A 16,453-nucleotide genomic window follows, 5' to 3' on the forward strand; every position below is an offset into this window, starting at 1 on the left:
ACGTACACGAAGAAGTAGACACGTTAGCACTTGGCTAACGAGTCAGACCCTGTAGTCGACTGGTTAACGTTGTCGCCCGCGGTGCGGGAGCCACGGGTTCGCGTCCCGGCTGTGACGGTCCGGTCGTGCTGCCCCCCCGAATTCGCCACAATATTTAATTTAGGGCGGAGAGAGGGTGGAGTGTGGTGCTCCTGCATGTGCGCTCAATTTCCTGTTGATTGAGTTGTACAAAGAAAACGTGCGCGGAATCCTGCGCACGCACAGTTTCATACGTTTGAATGTTTTTGGTGCGCGCGCAGCTTTCCAGCTTCGTGCGTACGCTACGTTCCAGTACGAATTCCACGCAAGGCTTTGTACACGAGGCCACAGGTGTCTAATCACCAGTTGTGTCATTAAGAAGCCCCAACAGAGACTATCCTTTCTGAGATGTCTTTAAAAACCCAGAATGTCCACAAAGACCCAGTCCAGTTTCTGTCAGACCACCACAGAGAGTGTCCTTACTGGAAGCATGCTGGAGTGGTTTGGCAGCCTGATTGAACAGGACCACAGACCACTGAGAAGGACAGTAAAAACGGATTCAAACTTCACAGGAACAGCACTGCCACAGCTTCAGGACATGTACACCACCCGCCGCAGAAGGAAGACCCTTAGTCTGATGGAGGACACCAGCCAGCCAGCACATGGTCTGTTGTCGTCCTTCCCTCAGGACAACTCTTACAGAGCATCAGAGCCCAGACCAGCCGCCTCAAAGACAGTTTTTACCCCCAGATGGTCAGTATAATGAACAGCACGCTCCTTGCATAACTTTCATTGATTTATTATTTTGTGGGATTTCTGATTTCTTATTTATTGTTTTTGTTATTTCCTTATATACAATTTTAAGGGCTGGGCGAGCCAGGGAACATGCATTTCATTGCATTGGAAGGTACACGGTACTTTTTATAAGTATATAAAAGATTGAAACTGGAACTTAAGCATCAGGATATGATGATGTAAATAATATGCAACATTGGCTAATCAACTGAGAATGTGCAGCAAGTACTAGAGGCCTGCTTCCATTTACAAAGCTACTCAACACAACGGTCCTGTCTCATTCTGTTCACAAGAGTCACCGCGCAATTGTGCCTCACATCTATGACACTATGCACCCTGCTTGATTAATTTACTGGCTACATGCTAATCATTCATTATTGAAAACAAAGGAAATACGTGTACATGTAGATGTATTCAGCTGATTTCCCTACAGAGACCTAAATATAGTGTGACTTTATCACAGTTGCCCAGAAGATTAACTACCACATCACTGCCCCCCCCCCCCCCGATTGTACTTGGCCAGTTACCTCACTCTTCTGAGCCGTCCCGGTCGTTGCTCCAGCCCCTGTGCCGATCCGGGGAGGGCTGCAGACTACCACATGCCTCCTCCGATACATGTGGAGTCCCCAGCCGCTGCTTTTCACCTGACAGTGAGGAGTTTCGCCAGGGGGACGTAGCGCGTGGGAGGATCACGCTATTCCCCTCAGTCCCCTCCCCGTGTGTCCGTGTGTGCGCGCGCGCGTGCAGCGACCAGGACACATACCCGCATCCGGCTTCCCACCCGCAGACACGGCTAATTGTGTCTGTAGGGACGCCCAACCAAGCCGGAGGTAACACGGGGATTCGAACCGACGATCCCCGTGTTGGTAGGCAACGGAATAGACCGTTATGCTACCCGGACGCCCCAGATCATTGATCATATTGAACATAGACAGTTGATCATATTTGGGGGGGGGGGGTGATGAAATGTTTACAAATACACGTTACACTATTGAAGTACCCGTTTTCTCCACAAGAGAGCAGAGGGGAACTTACAGACGATGACGCAGAGGGGAGAGTGCGCATCATCGCCTCAAAATATTACCATTCATGGTGATCGATAACCCTTCTCTGTTCTGATAACCCAAACTTGGCATGTGCTCCCGTGCAGCCGGTTGTGTGGCTATTCAGGAGTCACGTTGTGGTCAACTGGATCGTTGTGAAGCCTTTACAAATGTGTTAAGATAAAACCGAGTCATCCTGGCAGTCTCTTCTAATCGGGGCTACTCAATCCATGGTGTACGTTTCCTTTCTGCCATGGAAGCACAATTATATCCTTTTAAAAGAGACGACACATGATTTATAGATATGATTGAAATTGACAGCTCCATTATCATTATTTGAATTGCAGCTTCGTTTTGCTCTGACTGGGTTTAAATGACTTGATCCAACCCCCTCATTTCATGGCTGAAACGCTAACACACTTAATGGAAATGGGAGACAGAGATGTTCATTTAGAAGACAGTCAGATAGGGCTGTGATTAGCCGGGAAATGAACAATACCGGTTTTCATCCACGGCTCTTTGCATCTCATTAAAAGTGACTTGCAAATTCTGGTCACGTGACAGCACCGCGAGGTCGGTCTCTTCGTTTCCTGTTTCCACGGAGGAAACGGCCCCTGGCTGCAGCGTGCTGCTTCCGGGCCCACACCTTCAACAAGCAGGTTACAACCGCGCCGCGTGTTTACACAGTTAGATCCCTGGTTCTAGAAGTGTCCACGAACCCCTCCACATCCGCAGACAGGTGGACATACCTACACATGCCCTCCACATCCGCAGACAGGTGCAGATACCCACACATGCCCTCCACATCCGCAGACAGGTGGACATACCTACACATGCCCTCCACATCCGCAGACAGGTGGACATACCTGCACATGCCCTCCACATCCGCAGACAGGTGGACATACCTACACATGCCCTCCACATCCGCAGACAGGTGGACATACCTACACATGCCCTCCACATCCGCAGACAGGTGGACATACCTACACATGCCCTCCACATCCGCAGACAGGTGCAGATACCTACACATGCCCTCCACATCCGCAGACAGGTGGACATACCTACACATGCCCTCCACATCCGCAGACAGGTGCAGATCCCCACACATGCCCTCCACATCCGCAGACAGGTGCAGATACCTACACATGCCCTCCACATCCGCAGACAGGTGGACATACCTGCACATGCCCTCCACATCCGCAGACAGGTGCAGATCCCCACACATGCCCTCCACATCCGCAGACAGGTGGACATACCTACACATGCCCTCCACATCCGCAGACAGGTGCAGATCCCCACACATGCCCTCCACATCCGCAGACAGGTGGACATACCTACACATGCCCTCCACATCCGCAGACAGGTGCAGATCCCCACACATGCCCTCCACATCCGCAGACAGGTGGACATACCTACACATGCCCTCCACATCCGCAGACAGGTGCAGATCCCCACACATGCCCTCCACATCCGCAGACAGGTGCAGATCCCCACACATGCCCTCCACATCTGCAGACAGGTGCACATACCTACACATGCCCTCCACATCCGCAGACAGGTGGACATACCTACACATGCCCTCCACATCCGCAGACAGGTGGACATACCTACACATGCCCTCCACATCCGCAGACAGGTGGACATACCTACACATGCCCTCCACATCCGCAGACAGGTGCAGATACCTACACATGCCCTCCACATCCGCAGACAGGTGCAGATACCTACACATGCCCTCCACATCCGCAGACAGGTGGACATACCTACACATGCCCTCCACATCCGCAGACAGGTGGACATACCTACACATGCCCTCCACATCCGCAGACAGGTGCAGATACCTACACATGCCCTCCACATCCGCAGACAGGTGCAGATCCCCACACATGCCCTCCACATCCGCAGACAGGTGGACATACCTGCACATGCCCTCCACATCCGCAGACAGGTGCAGATCCCCACACATGCCCTCCACATCCGCAGACAGGTGGACATACCTACACATGCCCTCCACATCCGCAGACAGGTGCAGATCCCCACACATGCCCTCCACATCCGCAGACAGGTGGACATACCTACACATGCCCTCCACATCCGCAGACAGGTGCAGATCCCCACACATGCCCTCCACATCTGCAGACAGGTGCACATACCTACACATGCCCTCCACATCCGCAGACAGGTGGACATACCTACACATGCCCTCCACATCCGCAGACAGGTGGACATACCTACACATGCCCTCCACATCCGCAGACAGGTGGACATACCTACACATGCCCTCCACATCCGCAGACAGGTGCAGATACCTACACATGCCCTCCACATCCGCAGACAGGTGGACATACCTGCACATGCCCTCCACATCCGCAGACAGGTGCAGATCCCCACACATGCCCTCCACATCCGCAGACAGGTGGACATACCTACACATGCCCTCCACATCCGCAGACAGGTGCAGATACCCACACATGCCCTCCACATCCGCAGACAGGTGGACATACCTACACATGCCCTCCACATCTGCAGACAGGTGCACATACCTACACATGCCCTCCACATCCGCAGACAGGTGCACATACCTACACATGGGGCATTTTCTTTCTGGTGCGGACAGTTTGGAAATGTTCGTGATTGACCTCCATTGTTATTTGTTTTGTTTTTTTGTGTGTTTTTTTTTATTCCCCCACCCCCTCTTTTCTCCCCAATTGTATCCGGCCAATTACCCCACTCTTCCGAGCTCCACCCCCTCTGCCGATCCGGGGAGGGCTGCGGACTACCACGTGCCTCCTCCGATACATGAGGAGTCGCCAGCCGCTTCTTTTCACCTGACCGTGAGGAGTTTCGCCAGGGGGACGTAGCACGTGGGAGGATCACGCTACCCCCCCCCCCCCCAGTCCCCCTCTCCCCCTTGAACAGGCGCCCCGACCGATCAGAGGAGGCACTGGTGCAGTGACCAGGACACACATCCGGCTTCCCATCTGCAGACACGTGTTGTGGCTAGATGGGATAGGCTATCTATCGCCATAGCAACGAAATACGCCCGGCGAGATTTTGCGTCACGTCCGTCCGTGGCTGTATCCCATCTAGCCGCAGACACGGTCAATTGTGTCTTTATAGGGACGCCCAACCAAAGCCGGAGGTAACGCGCGGATTCGAACCAGCGATCCCCGTGTTGACAGGCAACGAATAGACCGCTAAGCAGCCCGGACGCCCCATGAAATCCAGACTTGCTGTATCTTATTTTAAGTGACATTTCATGATGCTTTTTAGCATTTGTACAGTAGTATGTGTGATACTGCTCACCTCATGTAGGTTCACAACCCCTGGGATCGAACCCATTTGTTCCTGCCTGCCTGTGGAAGTGTCACTGCTTCATGTTTCCTGTGTGTGGGGGGGAGTCCCCCCCCCCCGTCAGTGCCCTTTGGCAGCTTTTAGATGTTATTTTGAAGTCATTTTGCCTCTGGGCTTCATTAAACCGTGTGAAAGAAGCTGCAGCTGTATTGAATATGAATTTCGAGACGTCTTTTGTACGACTCACTTTTGGGGTTATTTTCAAATAAGGCTGAAATATCTCCACCGCTGTCATCACTCTCGCCCCCTTCACATCTAATATTACTAACAATAATCGCTAATAACTGGTGTTTGAACAACACACTCAAATGCAACATTTAATTTTTAGCCTTTAACTTTAACATAGAGACGTCATTATGCACTTATACAGTCATTACTATAATGATTTATTCTCCATAACGGGTGATTTGACAAATAGAAAAATAAACGATACAATAATTGTAATTATGCATAAGACATACAGGCTGTGTGTGAGGTGGAGCGTGTGTGCTGGCCTAGATTCACACGGCAAGCCATGTTTTCAGGTGCCGGCATCAAGTTTCGACTGCTGGCGCACCTCCACAAGACGGTGTTACAACAACAGTTATAAAATATTACGCAAGTCCTTGTAAATGTAAAAAGAGTGGTGATTGAAAATACCACATATCTCCCAATTGTGTCTCTCATGAACTGACAACAAATCTCCCCATTAAACTTTAAACCACTCCCGAAACCTCTCCCCAGGCGTTTGATTTGTTTCAAAGCTTGAAATTCATCTTTTGATAGTTGAAACGCGTCACTGACGAGAGGAGAGAAATCGCTCGCCTACAGTTTGACCCCGGCTGAGATCACCGTTGCCTAAAGATAGGCGACGGCGCTGCGCACCGAGGGGTGTCCGGAGTAGTAGCTGTAGTTGGTGGACGGGTGTCGTGACAGAAGCGGCTGGGGCTGAGGCTGGGGAGGCAGCACCAGCTGCTGCGGTAGCAGCTGCTGTGGGGGGTAGGCCACGTACTGAGAGTTCCTGGAGTACATGTACCTCTCGGATCCTTTGTCTCCGGACTGCAGGTTGCAACAGGTGAACATGCACCCACCGGCGAAGAGGAAGGCGGAGGACACCCAGCCAATATAGAGAGCCTCACCCAGTTCCCTGCGCTGGGCGTCGATCAGCAAGGGGTTGTAAAAGTCCCTGATGATGACGTGGCCGGTCCAGGACACGGGGATGAGGACGCAGATGCAAGACATGATGATCATGCATCCTGCGATGATGAGGACCGTGCGTTTGGCCCGGTCGTTGTTTTGGATGCAGGAGGTGCACTGCAGGCCTACCAAGCTGATCAGAAGGCCCAGTCCACCCAGCGCCAGGGAGCAGCACATGAGCCCGCGTGCCGCCTGCAGATCAGGAGATAGCGCCAGGAGCGAGTCGTACACCTTGCACTGCATCCTGATGTCGGCCTGCCTGAAGCAGTTCATCCAGAGGCCCTCATAGCGGGTCTCGAACACGATGATGTTCTCCCCGATGAAAGCTGTCACCCGCCACATCGGCATCCCAGTGCTCGCAGCCGCCCCAATGAGCCCAATGAGGGTTAGTAACAGGCCCACTATCTCCAGCGCCGAGTTGGCCATCCTCACCCTATTCCCGCAGCCTTCGGAGACGAGGTGGTGTCTATGTGATGAGGAATAGGAAGCAGATTCCCTTAATACACTTGCTTTGCATCCCCAGGAAGAGGAACTGGATAGCATATACCCGTACCGCCTCCTCCCTTTGGATAGGACACCAGAAAAGGAGGGGTGGGAGCTGTGTCCCGTTGCTATGAAATGTAATCCCCCGAGGAACTTTTTTTTTTTTCTCCGTCGGCGTACACCTAGCCAAGGTGGAGCAACAGTAAGCTGCTGTTTTGTTTGCTCACCAGTCTCAGTTTACATCCCCGGGTCTTGTTTTACAAGGAGCTCTGGCTGTAATAGGTGATTATAGTAACATGTTTAATTTCCAAAAGAACAGAATTTAATTCGCTCGTGTTTGGGTTTTAATTCATTTTTCATTGCGTCTTTGTTTATCCAGGAAGTCCACTTGAGATGCAGAATCTACTTTGCAAGGGAGCCCCGGTCAAGACGGCAGCATGCAAAATTAGTAAAAGAGTACCTAACAACATTAATGCATACAATTAAAACATGAAATTAAAACATATTGTGGAGCAAGAGCTGAGCGGAGAGATAACAGACTATAAAAGGCAAGAGCAAGATCCAGTGGACTTTTCTACAATAGCTTTAATAGAAGCTCTACAGTCAGGCAGCAGGATGTAAGACTTGACTCTGAAGTCTTTTTGCAGACAGTTGCAAGCACGACCGACAACCTCTGTACAGGATTCCTTGCCCAGCTCTCCGTGGGCTTTGGGTATAACCAAATTAAAAGGAAAAAAAATAAGAAGAAACATCATATCTCAGGCTATAAAAACCCTGCATCTTCTTTCATACAACAGCGCATATCTATATATATCTATATCTATATATATATATATATATATATATCTATATATATATCTATATCTATCTATATATATATATATATATATATATATATAGCATTTTTTCCCCTGAAAACCACCAATGGTGTTGATAAAAGTGCTCGACAAATGAGGAGCGGAATATATATATATATATAATTCAATTCAATATGTGCTTTATTGGCATGACATACGTTTGTGTACATATTGCCAAAGCAAGTAAAACAACAACACAATACAACAATGATTATAATGATAACGGCAACAACAACAATGATTATGATATTAAACAACAACAACAGTAGCAATAGGTGCCGTTCCCCACTGTCTCTCAGGTTGTGGCAGGAAAATATAAATCTCGCTGCAATGCTCGCCGCTGCCCCCCCTCCCAGGACCACCCGTAGCTTACCTGCGTCATCCATTTCCTGCTACTCGAGTCACATGTTCCAGCTCCTGGACAAAAGTCTGTCGCTGTTTTTCAAATTTGTCACATTTAAGGAGGAAGTGCACCTCTGTCTCCACCTCATCTGTCATGCACTGACCACATGTTCGATGCTCTTTTGGCAACCACGTCTTTTTGTGTCTCCCCGTGTCAGTGGCTAGACTGTGGTCACTGAGCCTGTGTTTGGTGAGGATCTGTCGCTGCTTCCTGTCTCTGACAGTTGGGAGGTATTCTTCCAAATCATAGTTTGTTTTTAGGGCCCGATAGACTTCTAGTTTGTTTTGAGTTTTGATTTCAGCGTTCCAGTGTTTCAAATAATGGTTCTTGCTTTGTTTTATAGCTGATTTATCTTCATGTTTGTTTGGGATGCAGTGCTGGCCTGAGGTCGGTTGGTCTTAGTATTTGTTAAAGGGTTAGTGAGTCTCAGAGCCAGCTGCTTCAGGGGACTCTTTTCGGGGTTCAGTTCTTGGGTTTTCAGAGTGTTAAAATGCAATGTATTTGTTGGGCTTGTATTTAAGTGCATCCAGAAATCTAGAGATCTTTTTTGTACATTTATCAATAATGGAAACCCTCCTAATTCAGCCCTACATGCGTTGTTTGGTGTTTTCCTTTGTGTTTTCAGAATCATCCTACAGAAGTCAGCATGTAGGGTTTTTGCAGGATGCTTGTCCCATCTAGTGTAGCTGGAAAGACTGAGTGGACCCCATACCTCACTTCCGAATAGTGCAATGGGCAGAATTACACTATCAAACAGTTTGCACCAGATAGAGATTGGTATATCAATGTTAAAGAATTTATTTTTAATTGCATGTAGAGTTTTTGCCCTATATGCAATATGCATGCACTGCCCTATTGAAACTCCCCGATGCTGTAATGATTAGACCAAGGTAAGTATACTGCATCGTATGCTCTAAGGTGATGACACCTAGAGTCAGCTGGTATCTATTTTCCTGACATCTGGGCTTTTTCTGGAAGATCATTATTTTTGTCTTTTTTGGATTTATTGCCAGGGCCCAGTGCTGGCACTAGTCCTCAAGCAGGTCTAGTAGTTGTTGCAGCCCATCTGCGGTTGGTGACAACAAAACTAGATCATCTGCATAAAGCAAAAATTTTACTTCCATGTCATACAGGGGGAGACCTGGGGCTGCGGACTGTTCCAGCTGCACCGCCAGTTCATTAATATATATAGTAAACAGTGTCGGACTAAGTATATATATATAGATATATAACTTTGTTAAAATAAATATATATACTATATAATCCAGTTAGTCAAGTACAGCTGATAATTGCTTATGGCATGAAACAGGCTTGTACTGTCTCATAGAGAATTTACTTGACTAACTGGATTATTTTGCTCCTTATTTATTTAGCACTGTCCCTACCATTAAGTGTTTCTTTTAACACAGTTTATTTATATATATATATATATATATATAAAACTTTTTTTTCCTGGAAACTATCATCCAGCGAAGCCATTTTTAATGAAGCAACCCCCCACCACCACCACCAAGAAGCCTTACAAAAATGTGGATATAATTTCAGATATATACAAAATCCAATGATTCAAGTAAATTCTTTGAGACGGTACAAGCCTGTTTCATGCCATAAATAATCTGCTATTTTGCTCCTTATTTGTTGAGCACTTTTCCTACCACTGACTGTTTCTTTCAACAGTTTGATATATATATATATATATATATATATATATATATATATATATATATATATATATATATATATATATATGTATGTATCAGCACTCTAACCATGAGGAACACTGTAAATGAAGATGTGCTACCGGTGTGCGAGTCTGTACATAGACAAAGATGGCCAGTTTACCCTTGTGTATACTGTGCAATGATGAATACAGTTAGTATAGAATCCCAATGCTCCGCGGTACACAGAATCCAGGAAACGGAGGCACTATGCCAGTGCATTCACATACGTAGAGGAGAGCTCTGTAATCAAGTAAAAATGGAAATATAGCAGCCACTACGCTCCCAAGAAACAACTGGGCGTAAAGTGTGAGAGAAAATTAGCGATACATCAGGAGGAAAAACAATCCTGTCACCGGGGCAAGTAGTAAAATCTGTCAAAGGAGGCTTTTGGTAGGAAAAATAAACATTTCCTCTATGAAGCTGATTAACATTTGCAGAAATGAAGGGCAAAAATGTGCCTCTATAAAACTACTTTTGCCGTGTTGAGCTTTTTACCATGAGGATTTCCATCGTAAGCACGACTGACATGGAGATCGACTCTTGTCCTGTTAAAACAGACAGTATTCACCGCTAGAGAGCCCAGTCATGTCTAGTACACTACAGGGAAGATCTAGTACACTACAGGGAAGATCTAGTACAGTACAGGAAATAATGGTTTCCAGTCTTGTTGAATATCAAATGACCACTAAGAATCTCTAGACTGTGTATCATAGAGCATAGTTTGCAGTTTGTGTATGCTTTATGTGTGTGTGTGTGTGGGGGGGGGTATGGGTGTGAACTTGTGCGCTCCTGTATCAGTCATTGTGTCTCCTTGTGTATTGGCTGTGCCTTGGGAGGATGTCGGCTGTTGCGGCGCTGCTTCTTGTGAGGCGATACCTCTGGGCAGATTTGCATTGTGGGTGGAACTGTGTGGCAAGTCTGGTTTCGCTGGTTCAGGCACATTTCTGTCCACCGCAGCAGAGAATACACTTCACACACGAGAGACTATCCGGACCAAACGACAACTATTGTCTTTTGAACGACAGACCGTTCATATATGTAACACCTAATTCATGATAATGCAGACTGTTCCTGCTTCACAGGAGAAGAGAAATATAATAAATAAGCATTTTTTTCCTTTTCCATTTTATTTTAAACCAAAGATAGCGTTAAATCGTAGATATTAAATGGTAGTACTGTAGAATTGTCTATGTACACATGTGCAAAGAGCTACTATGTACTCTGTAATAAACATCAATCTAGCCCGCTGTAAAACTGGGCAAAGGCCTTGGGTATATTTTGCTCTCAGAGCAGTTCAGCACAGTGTGGGCAGTCAGTTGTGTTGATTCAGAGTTAATTATCGCACATATTCGCATGAAACTGGTTATCAGTTAACCACAATAACCAAGTACATGGGAAAACATATTAGACAGAGGCGAGAAATGCAGCAGGAAATCTGTCCCACAATGCATTTTTAAACAGAATATGTCCGGAATTGCCTCTGTATTTGATTTACCCTCACTGGAATCGGTTCGGTGTGTATATCACGGATGCCGCGGGGGCAGCAGAGTAGGCAGGCTGGTACGTGTATCCCGGCTGGTACGAATATGGCTGGTATGTGTATCCAGGTTGATACAGATTCCCCCCTGCGTTGTACACAATCCTCTCTTGGTCCTGAGTGCGGGGGGCATGGCGGCACAGCAGGATAACTCCAGCGGTGAAGAGCAAAGCCGAGGTCACCCAGCCAATATAGAGAGCCTCTCCCAGCTCCCTGCGCTGGGCGTCAATCAAGAGGGGGTTGTAGAAGTCCCTGATGATGACGTGGCCGGTCCAGGACACGGGGATGATGGTTGTGATACAGCCCATGAGGAACAGGCAGCCTCCGGAGACGAGGACGATGTGTTTGGTGCGAGCCCGGTGGTCCACCACTTTGGTGCACTTCATCCCCACGGCAGAAACGATGAGAGCGAAGGTGGTCAGGGCCACAGAGCTACACATCAGGCCCCGGGCTGCTTGCAGGTCCGGGGGCAGAAACAGCAGGGAGTCGTACACCTTGCACTGCATCCTGATGTTGGCTTGTCTGTAGCAGTTCATCCACAAACCTTCCCAGCGGGTCTCCATGACTATGATGTTCTCCTCAATGAAGGCGGTCACCTTCCACATCGGCAGGCCCGTGACGGCTGACACGCCGATAAGTCCGATGAAGCCGATGACCAGGGCCACCACCTCACAGCAGATAGCTTCCCGGCGCTCCTTTTTCTCGATCCTTTTCTTCTCCTCGTACACCGAATCCGTGTAATTCTCGCCTTGCTTTTCATCGTAGTACGTGCCTACGTAGGACTGAGGAGGCTTGCTGTAGCCGGTGTAGGCCGTGTAGGAAGTCATTGTGGCTTTGAGACGGAGAGCCAAAGGTGGGTCCTTGGCTGCCTTCTCACCGCAGCGCAGAACGAATGACGAGGGAGGAAGCCAGGATAGGAGCTTATACAGCCAGGAAAAATGCTAGCGATGCAATGCGGCCTTACTGGTTGAGCTGCTTTGCCGCCATCAGATAAAAACGGTCACACCAACAAGCGCTACGTGTTTGGTATGGAGATGCCATTTTGAACAAAAGACAATTGGCCAATTAGCATAAGCGTCGTCGTCAAGCCCAATTGATCAGACCCTGATTGAATCAACGCAGACAGTGCTGATCAAAGTACACCGTCCTCTCGTTTACAACAGCACAGGATGTTCACAAAAGCCGGAGGGACTTGGGAAAATGTTCATCCCATCAAACAGTGTTGACAGTATTGTTGTGGTGATCAGTGATGGTTGATTGATTCCATGTGTGAATACGTTAAGGAAGGATGGCGAAATGTTGACTTTCGAAAGCTCATGAGAAATGTCCCACACGTCGGTGTGGGTACAGAGTAATAGCTGGATGTGTTGGCCCTCCCTGACAGACGGAGGATTCATTTGCAGTCACTAGCAGTGTGGAGCAGGACCTTCACTTGCCTCTTGGTCTTGCTCTAATTTTTGCTTTTTTTGATAAGTTTTTATCCGCTTTTGTTCTGCTGTTCTCTTTATTTTAGTTCTCTTCGAACTACGCGGCCTGTTAGACCAGCTTTGTTTCCCTCTCCAGCATCACCAAATGTTCAGCATCCATCCATTATCTGAGCTGCTTATCCGAATTCGGTTTGCGGGATGCTGGAGCCTATCCCAGCAGTCATTGGCCGGCAGACGGGGAGACACCCTGGACAGGCCAGCATGCACAGGGCCCACACACACACATTCACACCTAGGGACAATTTAGTACGGCCGAGTCACCTGACCTACATGTCTTTGGACTGTGGGAGGAAACCGGAGCCCCCGGAGGAAACCCACGCAGACACGGGGAGAACATGCAAACTCCACGCAGAGGACGACCTGGGATGACCCCCAAGGTTGGACTTCCCCGGGTCTCGAACCCAGGACCTTCTTGCTGTGAAGCGGGCGAGTTAACCACTGCGCCACCGTGCCGCCAAATGTTCAACATCAGCGCTAACTGCCTTTTTTAAAAAACATTTTTAATATCAGCAGCTTCAAAGCCGCGCTGCCCCCTGGGAGCAGAGAGGAGGATCACGTGTCACAGCGTCTCCTGCTCCATATGTCAATTGAGCTGCTGAAGCTGTGGAGCAAAAAAACAAAAAAAAGAAAGAAAGAAGAAGAAACCTAAGTGGGTCCAGTTTCATTGAAACACCACACCCCCGTCTCCCCTGCAGCCCTCTTCTTGAACACAGCCACAATCCAGCGTTGCATCGTCTGTCTGTGCTTGGACATAAAATCATACCGATCGGTTGCATTTCTGCCTGTAGTGCAGAAAAGGACAGGAACAACTGAGGTGATATGTGGAGGTCTATATCTGCTGGTTTATTCAAATGAGACATTAGTAAAGAGGCCGTCATCATTAAGACATAACAAAACTGTTAATGGACCGGGTGTTGCTCTTGTACTTGACACCGATGGTGAGTCGCGTGTCTTAATTCTACGTCTTTTATCATCCCGTTTGTGTTTTTATTTTGTCATTCTGCTTCCGTTCTTCATCACTGTGCACGGAAACGTCAAGCTTCAACCTTACCTCCGCGGCTCGTGCGATTCAAATTATACCGCCTGCCGCTTTTTAACCAGATAAGTCGACTGAGAGCAGCCTTGCGTTCACGTAGACCACATGGACAAGAGAGGTCACTAAGTCACAAAGTGCAAGGACAAATGAAACTAGATTATATCAACAAACTTTGACAATATAATAGGATAAAATAACCACAGCAAGATCATTCAACTGTTTAGTTGCACAAATGCAACCATGCAGATATGTAGTAAGTGGGCAACGTGTGCTTAAAAGCCAGCGGCGGCTCATCAGCATGTCCCGGCATAGATGGCATTATGAGTATGCACAGCAAAATCACTCACCGCAAGCAAATAACGTACTTGTATACATGGTAAGATCTGCAAATGATGCAGGGCGTAATGCATGTGCAGCTCATTTACAGGTATCGAGTCTGTTTGTAAAAGCTGGATGGTTGCCTTCCCACTGCCTGAGCGTCCCCTTTAAGCGTGTCCTGCTCTGTCATAGCGTATGTCCCCCGGTGTGGCAGTCCGTCCTCTGATCTCCGGGAAGCGAAGCAGTACAGAAGGACGACCGCGGTGATGAGCAGGATGGCCGCGGTGGCCCAGCCGACGTAGAGGGCTTCCCCTAACTCCCGTTTCTGAGAATCCGGCAGTTGGGGATTGTAGAAGTCTCGGATGATGGCGTGGCCCGTCCAGCTGACGGGGATGAGTGTCGTGACACAGCAGAGCAGATACAAACACCCCCCAATGAGCAGGGTGATGTTTTTACCCCGCTCGCTGTCACGGCAACAGTTGGTGCGCCTTATCCCGCACCCGGTGACGAGCAAGGCAAGAAAGGCCAGTGCTATGGACAGACACATGAGCCCCCGGCCTGCCTGCAGGTCCGGCGTCAGAATCAGCAGGGAGTCGTACACCTTGCACTGCATCCTGATGTTGGCCTGTCTGTAGCAGTTCATCCACAGCCCCTCCCAGAGTGTCTCCATGACAATGAGCTTGGCGCCGATGAAGGCTGTGACCCGCCACATGGGCAGCACAGTGATGGTTATTGTGCCAAAGAGGCTGAGGAAGCCCAGGACCGTGGCCAAGATCTCCAGCTTTGCTCTCATGTCTCAGCAGGTAGTCTGGTCTCTCCTGTCGTTTAGAAAACGACAACAACGGCGAAACGTTTCCTTGCGCTACGGTTTTCACCCGAGTGATACTCGGTGAGATAGTATAAACCATGGCTGCAATGCCGTCTGACTGGTCTGGGCCTCACTCGGCTATACTTCCACTTCTCCGATTCAACTGAAACAGTTCACCATCTTCTTGTGGTCGACGTTGTTTCACTGCTGTTTTCTCAGATACCCAAAGGGAGCTTGTCATGCGAGTGAAATGCCTTAACTATACCACGGCCCTCGTTTAGTTTGGGATATAGTGTCTTTCATAAAGAAGTTTTGGATTGACTTGTAATCTTCTTCTTGGAACAAAGTATGAGAACATCAGCCGTCCTATTGCCCTTCCTTCCTCTCTTTATCACGAGAGAGTTAAAGCTAAACACCTCATCCTGATTAAGTCATCCTCCCGTCCACACAGGCAGCGGAAACAGGAAGGAGCTTTTTAAGGACACCTTTCCTCACGTCAGCTCTTTCATCAAGTGACCCACCCGGCTGAAGGTCTCAAATATTTGAGACATTTGAAACGGGAATATTTTGCAAGGATGAGTCCACTGAACTAGCTCCTGACTTTAGGGAGTGGGGTTAAAGTTGAAAACGTAGGGGATTTTCACAGGCTCGTGGGCGCGCCGGTCCTCTCAAAGACTCTTTATTTACCTTAGTGTGTGACACCCTGAACGTACTCTGGTACTAACCAACAGAAAGATTGGGGGGGGGACGGGGGGGAAACAGACAGAGAGAGAGAGAGAGAGAGAGAGAGAGAGAGAGAGAGAGAGAGAGAGAGAGAGAGAGAGACGGGGGAGACAGACAGACAGAGAGAGAGAGAGAGACGGTAGGGGGACAGACAGACAGACAGAGAGAGAGACAGAGACGGGGGAGACAGACAGACAGACAGAGAGAGAGAGACAGGGAGAAACAGACAGACAGAGAGAGAGAGAGACGGGGGGGGGGGGGAGACAGACTGACAGAGAGAGAGAGACGGGGGGGGGGGGACAGACAGAGAGAGAATAACCAAAAGGGAGTAACGGAGAGATAAACAGGGAAGTTAAGGGAGGCGGAATGAGAAGCGAGGGCAGGGAGCAGGAACAGAAACTGCAGAGCCAGCTGGACCGGTTTGCTGATCGACATGCCTTTGTTTCCTTGCTGCAGATGTAAACAGCCACCCTTCCCTTCCAGCTGAGGGGGAGGGGAGGGGAGGGGAGGGGGGGCTTGTTTACAAATGACCTCACGTGATAGCCATAACAGTGAGCTGTACGTGCCCACGTGGATAGGGATAAATACCGGTACAAGGACCCGAGGATGCGCAACACGGGAAGAGTTGGGATTTTAATTATTTGGACGCGTGACCAAACACGTGCTTCGAGACGCGGCCTCCACGGGAATTTGG

General features: G+C 48.7%; 3 protein-coding genes across 3 annotated transcripts; all 3 read right to left on the reverse strand.

The window, feature by feature from the left end:
• Positions 1–5,604: 5,604 nt before the first annotated feature.
• cldn8.1 (claudin 8.1) lies at positions 5,605–6,836 on the reverse strand. The gene has a single exon (XM_056283375.1). The coding sequence runs from the start codon at positions 6,810–6,812 to the stop codon at positions 6,048–6,050; it is 765 nt and encodes a 254-aa protein (XP_056139350.1). The 5' UTR covers positions 6,813–6,836; the 3' UTR covers positions 5,605–6,047.
• Positions 6,837–10,969: 4,133 nt separating this feature from the next.
• On the reverse strand, positions 10,970–12,262 carry LOC130115681 (claudin-8-like). Its single transcript, XM_056283449.1, has one exon. The coding sequence runs from the start codon at positions 12,212–12,214 to the stop codon at positions 11,348–11,350; it is 867 nt and encodes a 288-aa protein (XP_056139424.1). The 5' UTR covers positions 12,215–12,262; the 3' UTR covers positions 10,970–11,347.
• Positions 12,263–13,715: 1,453 nt separating this feature from the next.
• LOC130115978 (claudin-8-like) lies at positions 13,716–15,301 on the reverse strand. The gene has a single exon (XM_056283878.1). It carries the CDS (start codon positions 15,019–15,021, stop codon positions 14,332–14,334), a length of 690 nt encoding a protein of 229 aa, XP_056139853.1. The 5' UTR covers positions 15,022–15,301; the 3' UTR covers positions 13,716–14,331.
• Positions 15,302–16,453: the final 1,152 nt, after the last annotated feature.

Source organism: Lampris incognitus, chromosome 7 (assembly GCF_029633865.1).
Source record: "Lampris incognitus isolate fLamInc1 chromosome 7, fLamInc1.hap2, whole genome shotgun sequence".
Classification (NCBI taxonomy): domain Eukaryota; kingdom Metazoa; phylum Chordata; class Actinopteri; order Lampriformes; family Lampridae; genus Lampris; species Lampris incognitus.

What these genes read in the sequence shown, in the direction of transcription:
- cldn8.1 (XM_056283375.1), bottom strand. Translation starts at nt 6,812, where the DNA reads ATGGCCAACTCGGCGCTGGAGATAGTGGGCCTGTTACTAACCCTCATT.
- LOC130115681 (XM_056283449.1), bottom strand. Translation starts at nt 12,214, where the DNA reads ATGACTTCCTACACGGCCTACACCGGCTACAGCAAGCCTCCTCAGTCC.
- LOC130115978 (XM_056283878.1), bottom strand. Translation starts at nt 15,021, where the DNA reads ATGAGAGCAAAGCTGGAGATCTTGGCCACGGTCCTGGGCTTCCTCAGC.